Source organism: Aotus nancymaae, unplaced genomic scaffold (assembly GCF_030222135.1).
Source record: "Aotus nancymaae isolate 86718 unplaced genomic scaffold, 86718_ANA_hifiasm-v0.15.2.pri h1tg000053l, whole genome shotgun sequence".
In the NCBI taxonomy this organism is placed as follows: domain Eukaryota; kingdom Metazoa; phylum Chordata; class Mammalia; order Primates; family Aotidae; genus Aotus; species Aotus nancymaae.
Genome location: NW_026988467.1, coordinates 1,015,574 through 1,034,873, shown reverse-complemented (window position 1 = coordinate 1,034,873; position 19,300 = coordinate 1,015,574). Strand labels below are relative to the sequence as shown.

Here is a 19,300-nt window from a genome sequence, read left to right as displayed (position 1 = left end):
AGGTGACTACAAAAGATCACTTATTTCTAAAGGAATACTTTTGATCTATAGGACATGGTTGACACCATTTCACTTAACCCTTTGAGTAAAACCTCAGTGGTAGCAATTCTTAACCTACTGTGTTCGTCAAAAATACTGTGATGGTGGCCAGGTGCAGTGGCTCACACCTGTAATGTCAGCACTTTGGGAGGCTGAGATCGGTGGATGAGACCAGCTTGGCTAACATAGTGAAACCCCATCTCTACTAAAAATACAAAAAATTAGCCGGGCATGGTGATTCACGCCTGTAGTTCCAACTATCTGGGAAGCTGAAGCATGAGAATTTCTTGAAGCCAGGAGGTGGAGGTTGCAGTGAGCCGAGATCGTGCCACTGCACTCTAGCCTGGTTGACAGAACGAGGCTCTGTCTCAAAGAAAAAAATACAGGCCAGGTTCAGTGGTTCACACCTGTAATCCGAGCACTTTGGGAGGCCGAGGTGGGCAGATCACTTGAGGTCGGGAGTTCAAGACTAGCCTGGCCAACATGGTGAAACCCTGTCTCTACTAAAAATACAATTAGCCGGATATGGTGGCGCACACCTGTAATCCCAGCTACTCGAGAGGCTGAGACAGGAGAATCACTTGAACCCAGGAGGTGGAGGTTGCAGTGTGCTGAGATTGCACCATTGCACTCCAGCCTGGGCGACAGAGTGAGACTCTGTCTCAAAAAAAAAAAAAAATACTGTGGTGTTATAAAATGTGGTACCTGAACTGTGGGAAGAAAGTTGCCCAGGTGCCATGGCAAGAGACTGAAGGCACAATCTATCCCAGCATAATAAATAACTGATTACTTAATTATAGCAATGACACCAATTAGACTTAGATACAATCACATAATCGATTACATGCTCAGTCTTATTACGTTACATTACAGAGGTTATTAACCTTTGCATTAGTATTACAATGTAGGAACATTTTTAGCCTCAGTATAGAAATAATCGGGTGAAATGTAATTCGGAACAGAAGGGACGTTGTGAGAAGTGCTCAGGAGGCGAGTAAATGCCTCGCGGTAGCGCCGGGTAAGATGCCCGTTACGGGCAGGCCTTGCAGTAACGCCAGAGCCTGTTGCTTAACAGGCTGTGAAGGGGAGTTTCCCTTTCACTGGGAAGTTCAATGAACACTGCTCCATCCGGCTCTCGAGGAAGGTCTGACACCAGCCAGGCCGACCCACAGACATCCAGGGGCTTAAACACCTCTCCGTGGTGCTGTGCTCCGACGGTCACCATCCTCGTCCACTTTCACGTTCCACTTTCCCACCGATGCTCCCTTGTAAATTCTTAGAAGTAAGAATAGAGGAATCCTAAAAGCCTTTGATCTCTCTGATAAGTGCATAGAGATACTGACGTATGTGCCTCCCCTCCTTGCAGTGGCTGCCTGAGAGGGAGGGGCCCTCTGTACTGGACCCATGTGACCCCCTGAACTGTACCCACGTGGCCCCCCCTCCGTATTATCAGTATGTGATTTCCTTGGCCCCTACCAATCACGTCAGAGGAGTCACTCTCCGGCCCTGCCTCCCTGCCTTGTATACAATAAATATCAGCGTGTCCAGGCATTGGGGCCACTGCTGGACTCCACGCCTTGGTAGCACTGGACCCCCGCCCAGCTGAATTCTTCTCTTATCTCTGCGTCCTTGTGTCTTTCTTTTATATGATCTATCTTCTCCACACACAAAAGAATACCCACAAGACCCTGCCGGGCTAGACCATGCACTGGCCTCCATCTTGGGCCCGCTGGTCACATTCCTCAGGGTGGGGCTTGGTCATCCATTTGTTTTGTTTTTCTCCCTGTTCTGCAGTTGATTCACACTCACTGTCCTAATCTTAGGGCCATAGATTCGAGGCCCAGAGTCTGCACTGAGCAAATGCACCGAAGGCTCAGATGCCCTGAGTGCAGTTTGACTCATGGTCAAGAGCGTGAGTTTTGGAGTCAGAAAGGCCTGCTTGCAGTTAAGAGCCCTGTGACCTGAGCCCATTAGTTCTCAGAGACCGGTTTTCTCTTGCAGGAAATGTGCTATGAACCGTGATGGGGCAGGGTGGGGAGGGGCGTTCTCAGCTGTGCATCTGCAGCACTGAGCTCCTACAGCTTGAAATTATCTCTAAACTATGTGTTTCTTCCCTTTAGGAAATCTGACTATATTTCTCCACTAGATGACTTAGCTTTTGATATGTACCAAGATCCAGAAGTTGCACAGATTATACGAAAACTAGATGAAAGAAAACGGGAAGCTGTCCAAAAGGAGCGCTATGATTATGCCAAGAAACTAAAGCAAGCTATTGCTGATTTGCAAAAGGTATTGCTTTTGGAGAAAACAGTTCCTAATTTATGTCTGTAATAGGTTTTATGTATACTTATGATAACTACACAGTAAAAGAAATGGGTTGCTGAAAGCTATGACGTTGGTGTGAGGTAAAAGATCTCAGCAAAATAAAGTTATGGAGACAGATAAGCACCTTAAAAATGTAAATGGAAGCAGAAGCTTTACTTCTTCAGGCTCGTGTTCAGGTGCCAGGGTCAGCCACTTCGTTACTGGGACCCCTGGCGCAGTGGGAAAACAGTAGGAAAACGAGCTATCCCAAAAGTGATGATGAATCCATGGGCTTACTAGATGGCAGTACAGCACCCGCAGCCAGACCTTTGCAGCGAGTGTGGCCCAGTCCTTCCCGTTTCCCAGTGCTGCAGCGAGTGTGGCCCAGTCCTTCCGTTTCCCAGTGCTGCAGCGAGCGTGGCCCAGTCCTTCCGTTTCCCAGTGCTGCAGCGAGTGTGGCCCAGTCCTTCCGTTTCCCAGTGCTGCAGCGAGTGTGGCCCAGTCCTTCCGTTTCCCAGTGCTGCAGCGAGCGTGGTCCAGTCCTTCCGTTTCCCAGTGCTGCAGCGAGTGTGGCCCAGTCCTTCCGTTTCCCAGTGCTGCAGCGAACGTGGCCCAGTCCTTCCGTTTCCCAGTGCTGCAGCGAGCGTGGCCCAGTCCTTCCGTTTCCCAGTGCTGCAGCGAGCGTGGCCCAGTCCTTCCGTTTCCCAGTGCTGCAGCGAACGTGGCCCAGTCCTTCCGTTTCCCAGTGCTGCAGCGAACGTGGCCCAGTCCTTCCGTTTCCCAGTGCTGCAGCGAGCGTGGCCCAGTCCTTCCGTTTCCCAGTGCTGCAGCGAGTGTGGCCTAGTCCTTCCGTTTCCCAGTGCTGCAGCGAACGTGGCCCAGTCCTTCCGTTTCCCAGTGCTGCAGCGAGCGTGGCCCAGTCCTTCCGTTTCCCAGTGCTGCAGCAAGTGTGGCCCAGTCCTTCCGTTTCCCAGTGCTGCAGCGAGTGTGGCCCACTCCTTCCGTTTCCCTGTGCTCGTTCCCTCTCCTCGCAAGACTGTTTAAGCATGATTCTAAAAATTACCTTTTCATTTGATGTGAGTTGATCCAAATTTGAAACAAAAAACAAACATTTTGTGCTTCAGGTTGGTGAGCGTCTTGGGAGGTATGAGGTAGAGAAACGCTGTGCTGTGGAGAAGGAAGACTACGATCTCGCGAAGGAGAAGAAGCAGCAGATGGAGCAGTATCGCGCCGAGGTGTACAAGCAGCTGGAGCTCCATAGCCTCCTGGATGCTGAGCTGGTGGGTGCAGGAGCCCGGACGGGGTGGAGGAAAGCCTAGAACAGAGCTGGTGGTTGCAGGAGCCCAGACGGGGTGGAGGAAAGCCTTGGAGAACTGTGTGATTCATAAAGGTGGATATGTATCTTTGAAGTGTGATGTGAAACACTTTGCAGTGCCCAGGGGACAGTTCTAACAGATGGCTTCAACTCTGAGCCCACGTCAGGGAGCTTTTGCCTCAGCATGTTCTTTCAGGAGGTTTACAGTCGTGGGAGAGGGAGCGAGCCAGGGTCAGGAAAACCGAGGCCCTGATGCTTTTCCACTGCATCCTTTCGTCTCTCCAGCTGCTTCCTTATTTGGAAAATGCAGTGATGACCCTGCCCCACTTACCCCTCAGTGTTGTGAGGATCAAGTGAGAGCTTAATACTAACAGCTTCAACATATGGAGAACGTGTTTCCCATGAGGTGCTCTCCCTCTAGTCTTCAGAACTCATGCAGTTGGGGCAGTCAGCCCTCATGACAGATGAGAAAATGAAGGCCCGAGATACAGAATAGTGATTGAGAGTGCACACTCTCAAGACCAGGCGTGGTGATGCACGCCTGTAATCCCACCACTTTGGGAAGCCAAGGCTGGAAGATTGAGCCCAGGAGTTCGAGACCAGTCTGGGCAACATAGAGAGACGTTGTCTGTACAAATAAATAAATAACAGCCAAGCCTGGTGGCGCACACCTGTAGTCCTAGCTACTCAGGAGAGTGAGGCAGCAGGATCACCTGGGCCCAGAAGTTCAAAGCTGCTCTGAGCTATGATCGCGCCACCGCACTCCAGCCTTGGTGATGGAGCGAGATCCTGCCTCTTAAAAAAAGAGAGTGCATGCTCTGGAGCTGGACTGCCCGGGTTCAAATCTAGGCACCACCATTCCAGCTGTGTGATTGCAGACTAATTCTTACAGCTTTATGCCTCAGTCTTCCCATCAGCTTTCCAGTGGAGGTAAAAGAGTAAGCATTAATGGGCCTACCTGTCCAAAACACTCAGTACCATGCCTGGTGTGCAACTGTGCAATCAGCTTTGCTTGTTGCGATTATATAATGTCATTTTCCTTGGTACACACAGTGAGTAGCAGTGCCGGATTTTGAATAAAAGTCCACTTGGGACCAGCCCAGGTGCTTTCTCCACACCACCGTGTTCCTTCAGGGGCACATATGTGTGGATGTGCTCCATGCACAAATGCCCATTTCTTCACCAGCATTTTGGGGTATATGTCACTTTTGTAGTCCACACAGAAACATGGAGAGACAGCTGAGATGAGTACAGCTTGATTGTGAAGGGCTTTCCAGTAGATCTCGCTCTGAACGCTCCCTCTTGTTTTGAAAGTTTTCGTTGTGCCGAGGAGCCTCTTCCAGCACTTTAGCCTTCCTAAAGTCTTATTCACCTGCAGGAGGGTGATGGATATATCTGGCATGACAGTGGCATTTGAAATTAAATGTCCCTTTTTGTTCCCTAGATACGGAGACCTTTGGATTTGCCCCTCCAGCCCCTCGCTCATTCTGGCAGTCCCCGCCACCAAAAGCCAGTGCCCTCGCTACCACAACTGGAAGAAAAAGGAACAGAAAGCCAGTTTGCAGAACCTTTCCTTCAGGAAAAGCCTTCATCATATTCTCTAACTATTTCTCCTCAGCATTCTGCAGTAGACCAGTTACTCCCTGCCATAGATCCTCATCCAAAAATGAATGTAGGTAACTCCCTTTCAGATTGGTGTTCAATTTTTTTTTTTTTTTTAAATGGAGTCTTGCTCTGTCGCCCAGGCTGGAGTGCAGTGGTGCAATCTAGGCTCACTGCAACCTCCACCTCCAGAGTTCAAGCCATTCTCCTGCCTCAGCCTCCCAAGTAACTGGGACTACAGGTGCGTGCCACCACACCCAGCTAGTTTTTGTATTTTTAGTAGAGATGGGGTTTCACCATGTTGGCCAGGCTGGTCTCAAACCCCTGGCCTCATGATCCACCCACTTCAGCCTCCCAACATGCGGGGATTACGGGCATGAGTCACTGCGCCCAGCCAGCTTTGAGTTTATTTGGGTCTTTGTAGAGGCCCTGTGTTGGGTCAGGTGCTGTTCCCATGCATGGGTCTGTGAGTGCACCACAGCCATGCCCACCTCCGTTCCATTCTGGGAGCCGTGGTGTTGAGTGAGAACGTAGCCACATGAGCAATAGGCCTAATGACACCTTATGAGTATGTCTATCAGAATCAAGCTTGATGCTTATTTCTAAGCAATAAACTCAGAAAATATCAGAGATCTTGTCAGAAAAAAGATATAAGAGCCTTTACTGTAGTAATCTCCATGTCAGTTGAACTGAAATTGCTACCAGTAAACAGTAATTGAGGCAGACTCTACCTTGCTTTTTTTATTAGATCTGTAATGAGTTTAGAAAGGAACAGAAAGCCTCATCTAATCTTTTCAATTACATCCTATTTGTTGTATAAATTATTCTCATCTGATGATACTGATATTTAGCAAAATCACATATTTCAGATCAGGTAAAGCAAGCCTGCCAGTGAGAGCTGCATTGGCGAATGTGACCGACAGAGCTCCCCAGTGCTTTCCTGTCTCTCTTTCTCACTGCAGGCAGAGTCCCTGCCCTATGACGAGCGGCCTCTTCCAGCTATTCGGAAGCATCATGGTGAGGCGGTGGTGGAGCTGGAAATGAGTGATGCAAACATCAGCAGCGCTCGGAGGGGAGGCATGGCTGGGGAGCCAGAGCCCCTAACGGAGAAGGCCCTGAGAGAAGCCGGCTCTGCCATTGATGTGCTGGGAGAGACCTTGGTAAAAAGTGGGGGCAGAGGGGAGGGAAGGCTACATGCATGCATCTGTGTACCTGCACATGAAGGAGGGAAATGCCCAGGGCTTTGTGTTTGTAATGTTGTTGATTTCCCCCTGTTCTTACTGAATTGGAAGGTCTTTCGTTAACTTTTTTTTTTTTTTTAAGAAACAGACTGTCGCTCTGTCACCCAGCGTGGAGACAGTGGCATGATCATAGCTCACTACATCCTTGAACTCCTTGCCTTGGCCTCCCAAAATGTTGGGATTACACACATTAGCCACCATGCCTGGCCCTTTTGTAAATTATGAATTATGTGAAACAGCAAAAACATGAGCTAAAGATGTATCAATGAGTACTCATTTCAGCCTGGGTGTTTCCTTCTGGCATTCACGGAGCTTGTATTAAACACCTGCTCCCAACTAATTCCAGCGCAAGATGATGGCATAGCGAAAGATGGAAGTATCTCCTCATAGAAATGAGTGGGAGCTGGGTGCAATGGCTCACGCCTGTCATGCCAGCACTTTGGGAGGCCGAGGCTGGCGGATCACGAGGTCAAGAGATCAAAACCATCCTGGCCAACATGGTGAAACCCCATTTCTACTAAAAATACAAAAAAAAATTAGCTGGGCGTGGTGACACATGCCTGTAGTTCCAGCTACTCGGGAGGCTGAGGCAGGAGAATCGCTCGAACCCGGGAGGCAGAAGTTTCAGTGAGTCGAGATTACAGCACTGCACTCCAGCCTGGTGACAGAGCAAGACTCCATCTCAAAAAAAAAAAAAAAAAAGAAAAGAAATGAGTAGGGTTTTCTCCTTGTTCTCAGCTTTAAAATGTTTTTCTTGGAGCTTTTAATACTTTTCATATTTAAACATCTTAAATTTTCCTTATCAGAAAAGTTATTTCTCTAAATATGTATATTTATTTGTAAAAGTTCTGTTATTAGTAATGAATCATTTTAGTTTAAAAAAAAAAACAAAGCCTTCAAGTTGTGTAGTGTTGGAGGATGGCCGTGTGGTGTCATGCCAATGCCGCCTGTTTTGTGGCAGGTTGCTGGGGCCTATTCCAAGACGTGGTCCTACCGAGAGGATGCAGTGCTTGCTTTATATAAGAAGTTGATGGAAATACCTGTTGGAACCCCAAAAGAAGATTTGAAGAACACACTGAGAGCATCCATCTTTCTTGTTCGAAGAGCCATAAAGGACATTGTGACCTCCGTGAGTGCCCTCAGCTGGTGCTGGCTCCACAGTCCATGGATGAGATTATGCGCCATACCACAGAAGACCAGAGCAGCTTGAGAAATGACCAGTTAGTCGCTGACATGGTCACCAGCTCTAACCCAGTAGAATCACTAAGAAATTAGGTTCTCTAGCAAGAGCTATATATTGTACGACTGATCTGACCTGACGGGTCTGGGAAACCTGCGTTTGCCTGGGCCATTGTCTCTGGCCTTGAGCAGCGCTGGCTTTTCCATGGCCTGCAGAGCCAGGTGTTTGTAGAGGCCTGGTTCAGCACCACCACATCTTCAGTTTGCATTTTAACTCTTCATGAAACCTGCTGAGGTTGAGCTGAACGGGCCTAGGAATGAACGTTGCACAGTTGGGCTTACCCACTGAAGCAGGCACGTTAGATATGTGGTGTGGAGGGAAGATGTGGGGTGATTTATGACACAGTGAAATGGAGCATATGTCCTCTATATGCAGGGTACTGTGTTTAGAAAGCAGTTTTCAGTTTACCATTTTCATTCTTTCAGACAAGATGTAATTTTCAATCTAATGTTCATATGTATTACCAATAATAATTCCACATTTACTCTTGGTAGAATTCCATTGTAGTAACTCATCAGTGTTTATCACTTTTCTCTTAGGTCTTTCAGGCTTCTTTGAAATTGTTGAAAATGATCATTACACAATATATTCCTAAACATAAACTGATTAAACTCGAAACAGCTCACTGTGTGGAAAGAACCGTTCCCGTTTTGCTCACCAGAACTGGAGATTCTTCTGCCCGCGTCCGTGTCACAGCTGCGAATTTTATTCAGGTCTGAACTTCACCATAGCATTTGAAACTGTAGATAATAAGCATGTTCCTGTAGCTCTCTGGCTTTCTTAACAACTTACAAGATTCTCTCTACTCAAGAGTGTGAAAATGATGCTTAGGGATTCACCATCACACTTCGCTTATGCTCTAAAAGATCAGTTTTATCTTAGACGTAAACTTCAGTTACAATGTACAGTTTGGTTTTTCCCATGTTTCTTTTATCCAACATACACCATTAATTTATTAAATAAATAAAAACATACAGAAACGATACCAAAATAGAAAATTTGAGGGGTAAAGAAAGAAAAAGTGTAACTGTCTTAATGGAAATATTTTCATTCTTTCACCAAACATGCCTCCTCTAGGCAGGATGTTGTGGGAAACACTGACGTAGAGAGAAATGTGTGACTTTGGGGCACATGGTCCTGCACCATCATGTGAAAATAGATTTGCTGTCCTCAAATGAGCTCATGAGTTTGTCTAGTCCAGGAGTTCCTAAGAGTCCGCCTTTGGGCTTAAGAAAGCTATCAGTTACTTAAGTTTTACACAGAATGTTGCGATGTGCAGACCCTTCTTAAAAAGGAATCCAAGCTAGGCGCAGTGGCTCACGCCCGTAATCCCAACACTTTGGGAGACCAAGGAGGGCAGATCAGTTGGGCCCAGGAGTTCGAGACCAGCCTGGCCAACAGAGTGAGACTCTGTCTCTGCAAAAAATACAAAAATTAGGCCGGGCGCGGTGGCTCACGCCTATAATCCCAGCACTTTGGGAGGCCGAGGCTGGTGGATCACGAGGTCAAGAGATCGAGACCATCCTGGTCAACAGGGTGAAACCCCGTCTCTACTAAAAATACAAAAATTAGCTGGGCGTGGTGGTGCACGCCTGTAGTCTCAGCTACTCGGGAGGCTGAGGCAGGAGAATTGCTTGAACCCAGGAGGCAGAGGTTGCGGTGAGCAGAGATCGCGCCATTGCGCTCCAGCCTGGGTAACGAGTGAAACTCCATCTCAAAAAAAAAAAAAAAATTAGCCAGGCGTGGTGGTGTACTCCTGTAGTCCAGCTCCTGGGAAGGCCAAGGTCAGAGGCTTGAGCCCAGGAGGTTGAGGCTGCCGTGAGCCGTGATCTCACCGCTGCACTCCAGCCTGGGTGGCAGCAAGACTCTGTCTCAAAAAAAAAAAAAGACTCCAAAGCTTTCATAGTTTCCCAAAGGGGTCATTTCTCCAAAATAAGAGGAACCACAGATCTAGTTTCATTTACTAAACTTAAAATTTTCAGAGTAAATAAGGAAAACTAACACTAATAAAAGGGTAAGAAGTGCTGTAATGCTAATATGCTACAATACGCTCCTGGTTAAGACAGCTAGAATTTGGAGGTGGGAGGGCTCATCCTTCAAAAGCTATGTTGCAAATGAGCACGTGTTATTGCTTCATTTGATTATTTTCAAGCTGAATTAATTTCTGAGCAGTGTGGTAGTGCTAAAATGTCATCTGTATTTGAGATAACCTTAAAGCAATCTCTTGAGGTTTACGATTCTTGTGCCCCAGTGTGTGCCACTCAGCAGACTACACATGCACTCACAGCATCTGTTTGCCATTAAGGAATTTACTCTCCATACTTCCCTGGAGAATGCTCTTCTCTTCTCTTTTATATTTGTACAGAGTCACTCATAGGCCCAAATATAGAGTGAATCGGGCCAGCAAGATGAGAGATTATTTTAGATGATAGGACCTACAAACCTATTAAAAACAGGTTTATTTCTGATGCAACTTAATGTATCAGTATCTTCTTTTTTTCTCTGTCTCTGGTCAATTAAGTGGTAAATATCTTAATTATATAAAGACTTGTTTGTTTAGAGACATTAAAATATGTAATGGTACTTACTTTTTCCATATTAACCCACTAGTAATCATATCACTGCAGAATCATACATTGCTACACCCTTGGCTAATATTTATAAATACTAAAATAACAATGATTCTAGCAGCAGCTATAATTTCTTGTAGAATTTTAGAAATGAGAAAACCTTTTTCTTGAAGTTGAAGAATACTGAGAACAGACACCTTCTAGTTTGCAGTTACCCTTTCTGTAAAGCTTTCATCAGTCATGAACTTGGTTTATTCTTCATGGTTTTATTTCCTGTGGCCCAGGTTTTCACTTCTAATGGTTGTTAGGCTTTAAATAGAAACACAAGCTTACAGATTGGTGATCTTACTGCTGTTTGTCACTATGATTCTGTATGTCCCTATTTTTCTCTTCAATGTTGAGTTTAAGATCATGCTAAATTGTACTAAACTGCCTCCAGCTTTTTCCACTAAAAATTAACAAGTTCCGTTGGCTTTCACAGGAAATGGCTTTGTTTAAAGAAGTTAGGTCTCTCCAAATTATTCCATCCTACCTGGTGCAGCCGTTGAAAGCAAACTCCTCAGTTCATCTGGCAATTAGTCAGATGGACCTCCTGGCCCGGCTGCTGAAAGACCTGGGCACCGGGAGTTCAGGCTTCACCACTGACAATGTGATGAAGGTAAGCGGACCTCGCGTGTGACACGCCACTGTGGCCCGGCCCTCACCACAGTGCCTGGAGCCTGGCGAGGGGCTCATCAGCATTTGTTCCATGAATGAGTGAAACAGTGATTTCAGAAAAATAGCCAGTGTTTCATCCAACAAATGGGGGCTCCCGCACTCATCCTGCTGTCTAATCCAACTCGATGGTGTGTGATCTGTGAAGGTCTTTGTCCATGGAGAGAAACAAATCATAAAAAACATGGCTTTGTCTTTTAAGAGACAATAAAAACAGTGTGATGGAGAATATCAGGTACAGTTTGAAGCTCCTCATCTGAAATGCTTGAGACCAGAGTGTTTAGCATTTCAGATTGTTTTTGGATTCTGGAATATTTCCATTATACTTACTGGTTGAGAATCTGAAATCCAAAATCTGCACATCAGCTACACAGGAGTGCACACCTCCAAGGAGGGCGAGAAACCGTGGGCCCCAGAGACATACAGGGGATATAATGACACTACAGCCATAGTGTTCTGTTTCTTTAAAAGACCCAAACCAAGCGTGATGAAATTACAGTGCGGGTCACAGCGAGACGGTAGATCCGTGAGGTTTTATGTTTGAAGGATTTCGTGATCCTTAATATGGATGTTTTTTCTTTATTTTTCAGATGTTTATAATGTACCTTTTTTGTATGCTGAAAGAAATTAATTTCGTTATTTTAAGAATCAGTAACAAGAGCCCCTCCCAATTTTATTTTTAGTTTTCAGTGAGTGCCCTGGAGCATAGAGTGTATGAGGTCCGAGAGACAGCGGTTAGAATTATTCTGGACATGTACAGACAGCACCAGGCTTGTATCCTGGAGTATCTTCCTCCAGACGACAACAACACGCGCAAGAACATTCTCTACAAAACAATTTTCGACGGATTTGCTAAAATAGATGGCCGACCTACTGATGCTGAGATGAAGGTAAGTTAACTTTCGTGACGTTATGACCTCATCCTTTGTTGAAGAAGTCACTTGGTACATAAATAAGTAACTAAATAATTTTAAGGAGCCATGTGTATGGGAAGCCCAGGCTTACTGGCTAAGGACATTGGTTCCTGCCTTCAGATCCCAGTCCTCCGCTTTCTGCCAGTGAGACCCTCAGGTTCCCAGGCTGCAAACGGGCATGATGATAGCTGTAAGGACATGGCAGTTTTATCTACCAACAAACATCGATTAAATCCATTGAAAAGATTTACTTCTAACTCATTATTAGTCTTAGTGAATATTATAATTTATAATTTATAAGAAACATAGTTGATATGCCATAATTTGTCTCCCAACTTCTAAGATTACCCTAACAAGCTATTCTAATGGAAGAATAATTTTCTTACAGGCACAGAGAAAAGCAGCTACAGAAGAAGCAGAAAAGCAAAAGAAAGAAGAAATAAAAGCTTTACAAGGGCAGCTGGCAGCACTGAAGGAAATTCAGGCTGAAGTTCAGGTTGGACTTAACACAGCTTTCACCTGTGTGCTTTTAGCCGCGATGTATTTTGCTATATAGATCCACATCATACTTGACTTATTTTTCATGGGATTGTACAAATGAGTGTCTTGATTCCTTCTGGTTTTAGGTTAGTTTTGGGGTGGATAATGGAAGCCTTCCATGCAGAGTTGGAATTGGGTGGCAGACACCCTTCCTGCCCCTCCATCCTCTGTCCGAATTGATGTGAGCTACTGCAGATGTTTAGGGAGGGGACTGGGGGCTGCAGGCACAGAGCTGGTCTCTTCCACAGCTCTCCAGCCACCTTGAGAAGCAAAAGAGAAAAAGCAGCTTATCTGACTCCAGTGCATTAAAAAAGGAAGGTTTTGGCTGGGCGCAGTGGCTCATGCCTGTAATCCCAGCACTTTGGGAGGCCAGGGTGGGCGGATCATGAATTCAGGAGATTGAGACCAGCCTGGCGAACACAGTGAAACCCTGTCTCTACTAAAAATGCAAAAACTTAGCCAGGCATGGTGGCAGGCACCTGTAGTTCCAGCTACTCGGGAGGCTGAGGCAGGAGAATCGCTTAAACCCAGGAGGCAGCGGTTGCAGTGAGCCAAAATTGTGCCACTGCACTCCAGTCTGGGTGACAGCGAGACTCCCTCTCAAAAAAAAAGGAAGATTTCAGGTAAACCTTCAGTTTCAGTGAGTCCTTACTCTTTAAGCCTGGGGTGAGGGGGTGTCATATGTACTGGGAGCAAAGATTATTTGGTTGAAGATAAATGTGTTCCTTTCCAGCCTCCCTGCTTCTGAGATATGAGTTAGCTTCGTAACACGAATTTTACCATTAAGTTTCCTTCAGTTGAAAGAAAATAGAAAAGAAAAGGTGGCAGAACACAGGGAGTTTCCGTGCAGCTGACCTGAGGTTTCAGCCATGCCAGATGAATGAGTGCTGGGATCTGCTGTGCATCTTGGGCCTGCAGCCCGCCTGGCTGCACAGCACACCCAGAGCTGTTCAGAGGGCAGAGCTCATGTCAAGTGTTCTTACAACAATTTTTTTAAAAAGAAAAATGGGTACAAATGTCACAGCAACATTTGCACCAAATGCTGGAACGTCAGGGTCACAATCAGAAAGGGACATGAGGCGGAAGGAGGCAGCAGAGCCTGGGAGGGAGCGAGCCTCTGGCTCAGGTAGTGCATCGTGGTGTGGACCACTTCCGTGTTCTCAGTGACCCTCAGTGACTCAGCACACCCTCATTGTGATTAGTACACAAACGAGGACACAGATGTCTCAAACTGAAGGGACCTCCCTCCAGCCACAAGCTGGCGCACACTAAGCCCATCCCAGGCACCTGCTTCCCGCCTCCCTCCCCACAGCCCAGGATCTGGTGGCAGTGGCTCCCGATGCAGCTGCCGCCCAGGAGCTGTTGTTCCCAGGACTGTCTGTCCTGGGGTCGCCTGTGCTGATGGGCTGCACAGCCACCACACAGCTGTCCTGAGAGCCTGCAGCTGTGCTCATTGGCTGGGTGTTTATGGAGCGCCTCTCTGTGCCAGGCACCATCTGGCTGTGGAAATACAGGAGGCAGCAAAGCAAAGTCCCGCCCTCAGGGGGCTGGGGCTCCAAGGAGGAGCAGACAAGGCAGAAAGAGCCAGGCAGTGGGTCCCTGCTGCAGCATGTCGGGGCCTTGGGGCCAGCGCCGGCCTGCACCCACACAGGGCCTGGGGAAGGCCTCTCCCAGGAGAGCGACAGGATGGTTTTTCTCTTATTTCACTGGGGTGAACTATGCACAGTGTAAATGTTACCATTTTAAGCGCACACTGCGGTGGCGTGGAGTGCGTTCACACTGCTGTGCAACCATCGCTCCTTCGTCTCCAGAACCTTCAGAATTAACCTGTTAAGTCCTTTTCTGGCTCTAAAATCATACTCTTGGCCAGACATAGTGACTCAAACCTATAATCCCAGCACGTTGGGAGGCCAAGGCAGGAGGATCACTTGATTTCAGAAGTTCAAGACCAGCCTAAGCAGCATAGTGAGACCTCATTTCTACTGAAACTTTAAAAGCCACTTACCCAGACATGGTAGTGAGCACCTGTGATCCCAGCCATTCAAGAGGCTGAGGCAGGAGGATGGGGTTTGGGTTAGATGCACAGGATGTGCAGCAGCAGGTGGAAATCCACGTGGAGAGAGGGCCCAGCTGAAGGTGGAATTTTTTTTTTTTTTTTTTTTTTTTTTTTGAGACAGAGTCTCTCTCTGTCGCCAGTCTGAAGTGCAGCGGCGCGATCTTGGCTCACTGCAACCTCCGCCTCTCAGATTCAAGTGATTCTCCTGTCTCAGCGTCCCGAGTAGCTGGGACTACAGGTCTGTGCCACCACATCCAGCTAATTTTTGTATTTTTGGTAGAGCTGGAGTTTCACCATGTTGGCCAGGCTGGTCTTGAACTCCTGACCTCATGATCCACCTGCCTTGGCCTCCCAAAGTGCTGGGATTACAGGCATGAGCCACCACGACTGGCCAGTGGAAATATTTTAGTCACCTTTTGGGCAAGAGGCTGCTAGAGAGAGGCAGCCAGTGCGCATCCATGGGAGAAGCTAGAGGAAACCAGGCTCATGGGGTATCCTGTGAGCCTGACTAAGAAGGGCGCCCAAGTGCATCACAAGCCACTGGGAGGCCACATGGAAGAGATGTGTGGCCACCAAAAAGCCATTTCCACAGAGTGGCAAGGCTGAGGACCCAAGGGGAGGGTCTTATGAGAGAAGGGGAGAGGGAATATCCATGCCTCTTTTGAAGACAGGGAGTATTGATTCCTCTTTCCGAAAGTTTAGTTATTTTTTGTTAGAAATTCCTTTTTTTTTTCCCTCAAGACAGAGTCTTGCTGTGTCACCCAGACTGGATTGCAGTGGTGTGATCTCAGCTCACTGCAGCCTCCACCTCTCAGGCTCAAGTGATCCTCCCTCCCCAGCTTCCTGAATAGCTGGGACTACAGGGCATGCCACCACACCTGGCTAAGTTTCGTAATTTTTGTAGAGATAGGGTTTTGCCATGTTGCCCAGACTGGTCTTGAACTCCTGAGCTCAAGCAATCCACTCACTTTGGCCTCCCAAAGTGCTGGGATTACAGGCATGAGCCATCTTGCCCAGCCAATAGACATTCTGAAAACCCAGAAATGTGTTTCATGATCAAAATGTATCCTGAATGGGCTCTTATTCACACTGCAGCCATTTGTCCCTGACCTTCCTGTTTTTGTGTCTTAGGAAAAAGAAAGTGATGCCATGAAACCAAAGAATCAGGGTATGTAAAGAATTGGGACTGACACAAGAATAGAAAATCAAACACTGCATGTTCTCACTCATAGGCGGGTGTTGAACAGTGAGAGCACATGGACACAGGGAGGGGAGCATCACACACTGGGGTCTGTTGGGGGAAAATAGGGGAGGGACAGCAGGGAGTGGGGAGTTGGGGAGAGATAGCATGGGGAGAAATGCCACATATAGGTGAAGGGGAGGAAGGCAGCAAATCACACTGCCACATGTGCACCTATGCAACAATCTTGCATGTTCTTCACATGTACCCCAAAACCTAAAATGCAATTTAAAAAAATCTTTAAAGATAAAAATTTAATAAATTGGCATAATGAAAAGCTAATTAATGGGATTTGAATATGCCTTTGTACCTGTGAGAAGTCTGTCACTAAACAAGAAAATCTACTTTATTAAACAGTTGACTATGCTTATCTAAAAAAAAAAAAAAAAAAAAAGATTGGGGTACACAAAGAATCAGGGCATGCAAAGAATCGGAGTACAAAAAGAATCAGGGTGTGTAAAGATTTGGGGTACACAAAGAATCAGGGAATGTAAAGAATCAGGGTGTGTAAATGCCCGTCATGGAAGCTCTGTGTGGCAACCACTTTCGCTCGTTCAGCAAGTATCACTGCACACCTGCTGCGTTTCAGCTGTGGCACGGCTCCATGGAAACACTTCTCGCTTTCTCACTGTATCATATTTTTTAAGTATAGTTCACATCAAACTGGTTACTAAAATTTTAGAAGTGATTTCTATAAAAAGGTGTTTAAATTATTTTCTTTTCATCTCTGCAGACACTCAAGGAGGGAAAGCAGCCCCTGCCGAAGCTCTGGGAATCCCAGATGAGCACTATCTAGATAAGTGAGTCTCTGTCTTCCACCCTCTGTGTGACGGTCAGGTGGATGGGCACATCTAGATAAGTGAGTCTCTGTCTTCCACCCCCTGTGTGACGGTCAGGTGGATGGGCACATCTAGATAAGTGAGTCTCTGTCTTCCACCCCCTGTGTGATGGTCAGGTGGATGGGCACATCTAGATAAGTGAGTCTCTGTCTTTCACCCGCTGTGTGACCGTCAGGTGGATGGGCACATCTAGATAAGTGAGTCTGTCTGTCTTCCACCCCGTGTGACGGTCAGGTGGATGGGCACATCTAGATAAGTGAGTCTCTGTCTTCCACCCCCTGTGTGACGGTCAGGTGGATGGGCACATCTAGATAAGTGAGTCTCTGTCTTCCACCCCCTGTGTGACGGTCAGGTGGATGGGCACATCTAGATAAGTGAGTCTCTGTCTTCCACCCCCTGTGTGACGGTCAGGTGGACGGGCATATCTAGATAAGTGAGTCTGTCTGTCTTCCACCCTCTGTGTGACGGTCAGGTGGATGGGCACATCTAGATAAGTGAGTCTGTCTGTCTTCCACCCCCTGTGTGACGGTCAGGTGGATGGGCACATCTAGATAAGTGAGTCTGTCTGTCTTCCACCCTCTGTGTGACGGTCAGGGCAAGGAGCCATGCAGAAACCCTGGAAAGGGAACACTTCCTCCTTAGTTCACTGTGATATGTGTATTAGTTGGCCTTTCGTAGTCATTATAAAAGCTAGGAATGTGCCTTCTGCACTCACCAGCATCCACTCCAAGTCAGTCAAGACAGCTCTCCCTCTGTTGCCCCAGTGGAAGTTGTCAGTCTGTTTGTCAAAACTGTTGTTACAGGCACAGAATATCACAGCAGCAAAATCCTTTTTACTCTATAGCAGCCAAGACAGGTCTATAAAAATGTAGGGTCTTGGTCTTATCTTTTTTCTTGTAACTTAAAATATCTTTTCTGCTTGATTATGCTGAGTGAGAGTTTGGAAGGATCGTAATTTCAGGCACCTCCTTGCTGAAGGCTTTCCTGTGGCGCTTTTAACACGTGGCACACCCGGTCTCTGCTGCTGCCCGCAAGGGAGGCCCAGCCTGGGCCCCGCAGAGCAAGCTGAGGCAGCTCGGGGTGAGAGGGAAAGTGCAGACCTCACAGGGCCTGGGGAAATTAGGAATTTCCTGGTGAAGCGGGAGCAGAACGGCCGTCACGGGAACTAGAGCTTTACCTTTATTTCCTGCTTTTCTTTCTTTTTAGTTTGTGTATTTTTTGTGGGGAAAGGAGCGAATCCTTCACAGAGGAAGGCCTGGATCTCCACTATTGGAAGCACTGTCTCATGCTGACAAGATGTGGCCACTGCAAACAGGTCAGGCCGGGGCGCAGCGGCCCAGCTGCTCGCGTGAGCGGGAACCTCTGGCTGCTGGAAGGCCGAGTAACAAAGCTGTCCCGAGTCTTAGTATTTTCAGAGGAAAGGCTGTGAGAAAAGTAACTGAAGCCGAACACATACCTAAAAACGTATGCAAGCCATTCCACATGACAGCCCAGTGAACCGTGAGCGTGCTGTGCCACCACCGCCCCTCAGGGCTCCTTCCACAGTCAGCAGGGGCCTGGATTCCAACACCACACATGGGTGCTCCTCGCTCTCTGAGCTTTATAAAAACGGAGCCATGTTGCGTCATGTTGGATTTCTTGCTTTCTAGTGTCCCGTGCTTGAATAGACACAGTGCCTTCATCCATCTACTGCTCTGCGTGTGGGCACGTCCCATTTGGGACCATATGAACCATGTTGCCGCAGTGTTCCGGTGTCTTCCAGGGCGCACAGGAATGCACTTTCCTGGGTTCACAATGTGTCGTGGATTGCAGGGTGTGCTGATGCTCAGTGGGGCTGCCCAGGAGTGCTCCAAAGGGGTTGTACCCAGCACTGCCACCAGTAGCACCGGCTCGGTCCCCCTTCCCAAGTGCCACTGTGGCCATGCTTCCCGTTGCCTAGGCGAGTTCCCACTGTGTGTGTCCCTGGTCAAGACGAGGTGGAGAGCCTGTCCTTTTGTCTGCAGGCGTCGGGTGTCCTCCTGCAAAGCACCTTCTGGTCTCACCCATCGACCTCGGCTTGTCCGTCTGTTTTTATTGATTTTGGGCCATTCTTTACACATGTGGATGTGAGTGCTTGGTCCGTTGCATGAATTGACCACTCTTCCCACTCCACAGCATGCACCTTTGCTGTCTTCAGTGACTCGAGGAAGATTTGTAATTTTAGAATTGCCCACCTTACCAATCTTTTTCATGATTCATGCTTTTTGTGTCCTGTGTAAGAAATCTTCCCCTACCCCCTGCATTAGGCCATTCTTGCATTACTATAAAGAAGTACCTGGCTGGGTCTGGTGGCTCACGCCTGTAATCCCAACACTTTGGGAATCGAGGCGGGCCAGTCACCTGAGGTCAGGAGTTTGAGACCAGCCTGACCAACATGGAGAAAACGTGTCTCTACTAAAAATACAAAATTAGCTGGGCATGGTGGCACATGTCTGTGATCCCAGCTACTCAGGAGGCTGAGGCAGGAGAATCACTCGAACCCAGGAGGCGGAGGTTGCAGTGAACCAACATCACACCATTGCACTCCAGCCTGGGCAACAGAGCAAAACTCCGTCTCAAAAAAAAAAAAAAAGAAATAGCTAAGACTGGGTAATTTATGAAGAAAAGAGGTTGAACTGGCTCACAGTCTGTCAAGTCCTGCAGCCTC

General features: G+C 47.4%; 1 protein-coding gene across 3 annotated transcripts in view; it reads left to right on the top strand.

The window, feature by feature from the left end:
• Positions 1-19,300, top strand: part of CEP104 (centrosomal protein 104) — a 52,541-nt gene that overhangs the window by 11,383 nt on the left and 21,858 nt on the right. For all 3 annotated transcript variants that reach the window (XR_010337667.1, XM_064363146.1, XM_064363145.1), the window contains exons 6-17: positions 2,160-2,328; positions 3,468-3,623; positions 5,103-5,330; positions 6,223-6,420; positions 7,463-7,630; positions 8,281-8,454; positions 10,793-10,969; positions 11,709-11,915; positions 12,328-12,435; positions 15,667-15,703; positions 16,509-16,575; positions 17,821-17,929. Coding sequence is in view for 2 of the 3 variants with exons in the window: in XM_064363146.1 (XP_064219216.1) it covers positions 2,160-2,328; positions 3,468-3,623; positions 5,103-5,330; positions 6,223-6,420; positions 7,463-7,630; positions 8,281-8,454; positions 10,793-10,969; positions 11,709-11,915; positions 12,328-12,435; positions 15,667-15,703; positions 16,509-16,575; positions 17,821-17,929 (1,798 nt within the window). In the remaining variant the exon portion in view is untranslated. The remainder of the gene's footprint in view (positions 1-2,159; positions 2,329-3,467; positions 3,624-5,102; positions 5,331-6,222; positions 6,421-7,462; positions 7,631-8,280; positions 8,455-10,792; positions 10,970-11,708; positions 11,916-12,327; positions 12,436-15,666; positions 15,704-16,508; positions 16,576-17,820; positions 17,930-19,300) is intronic.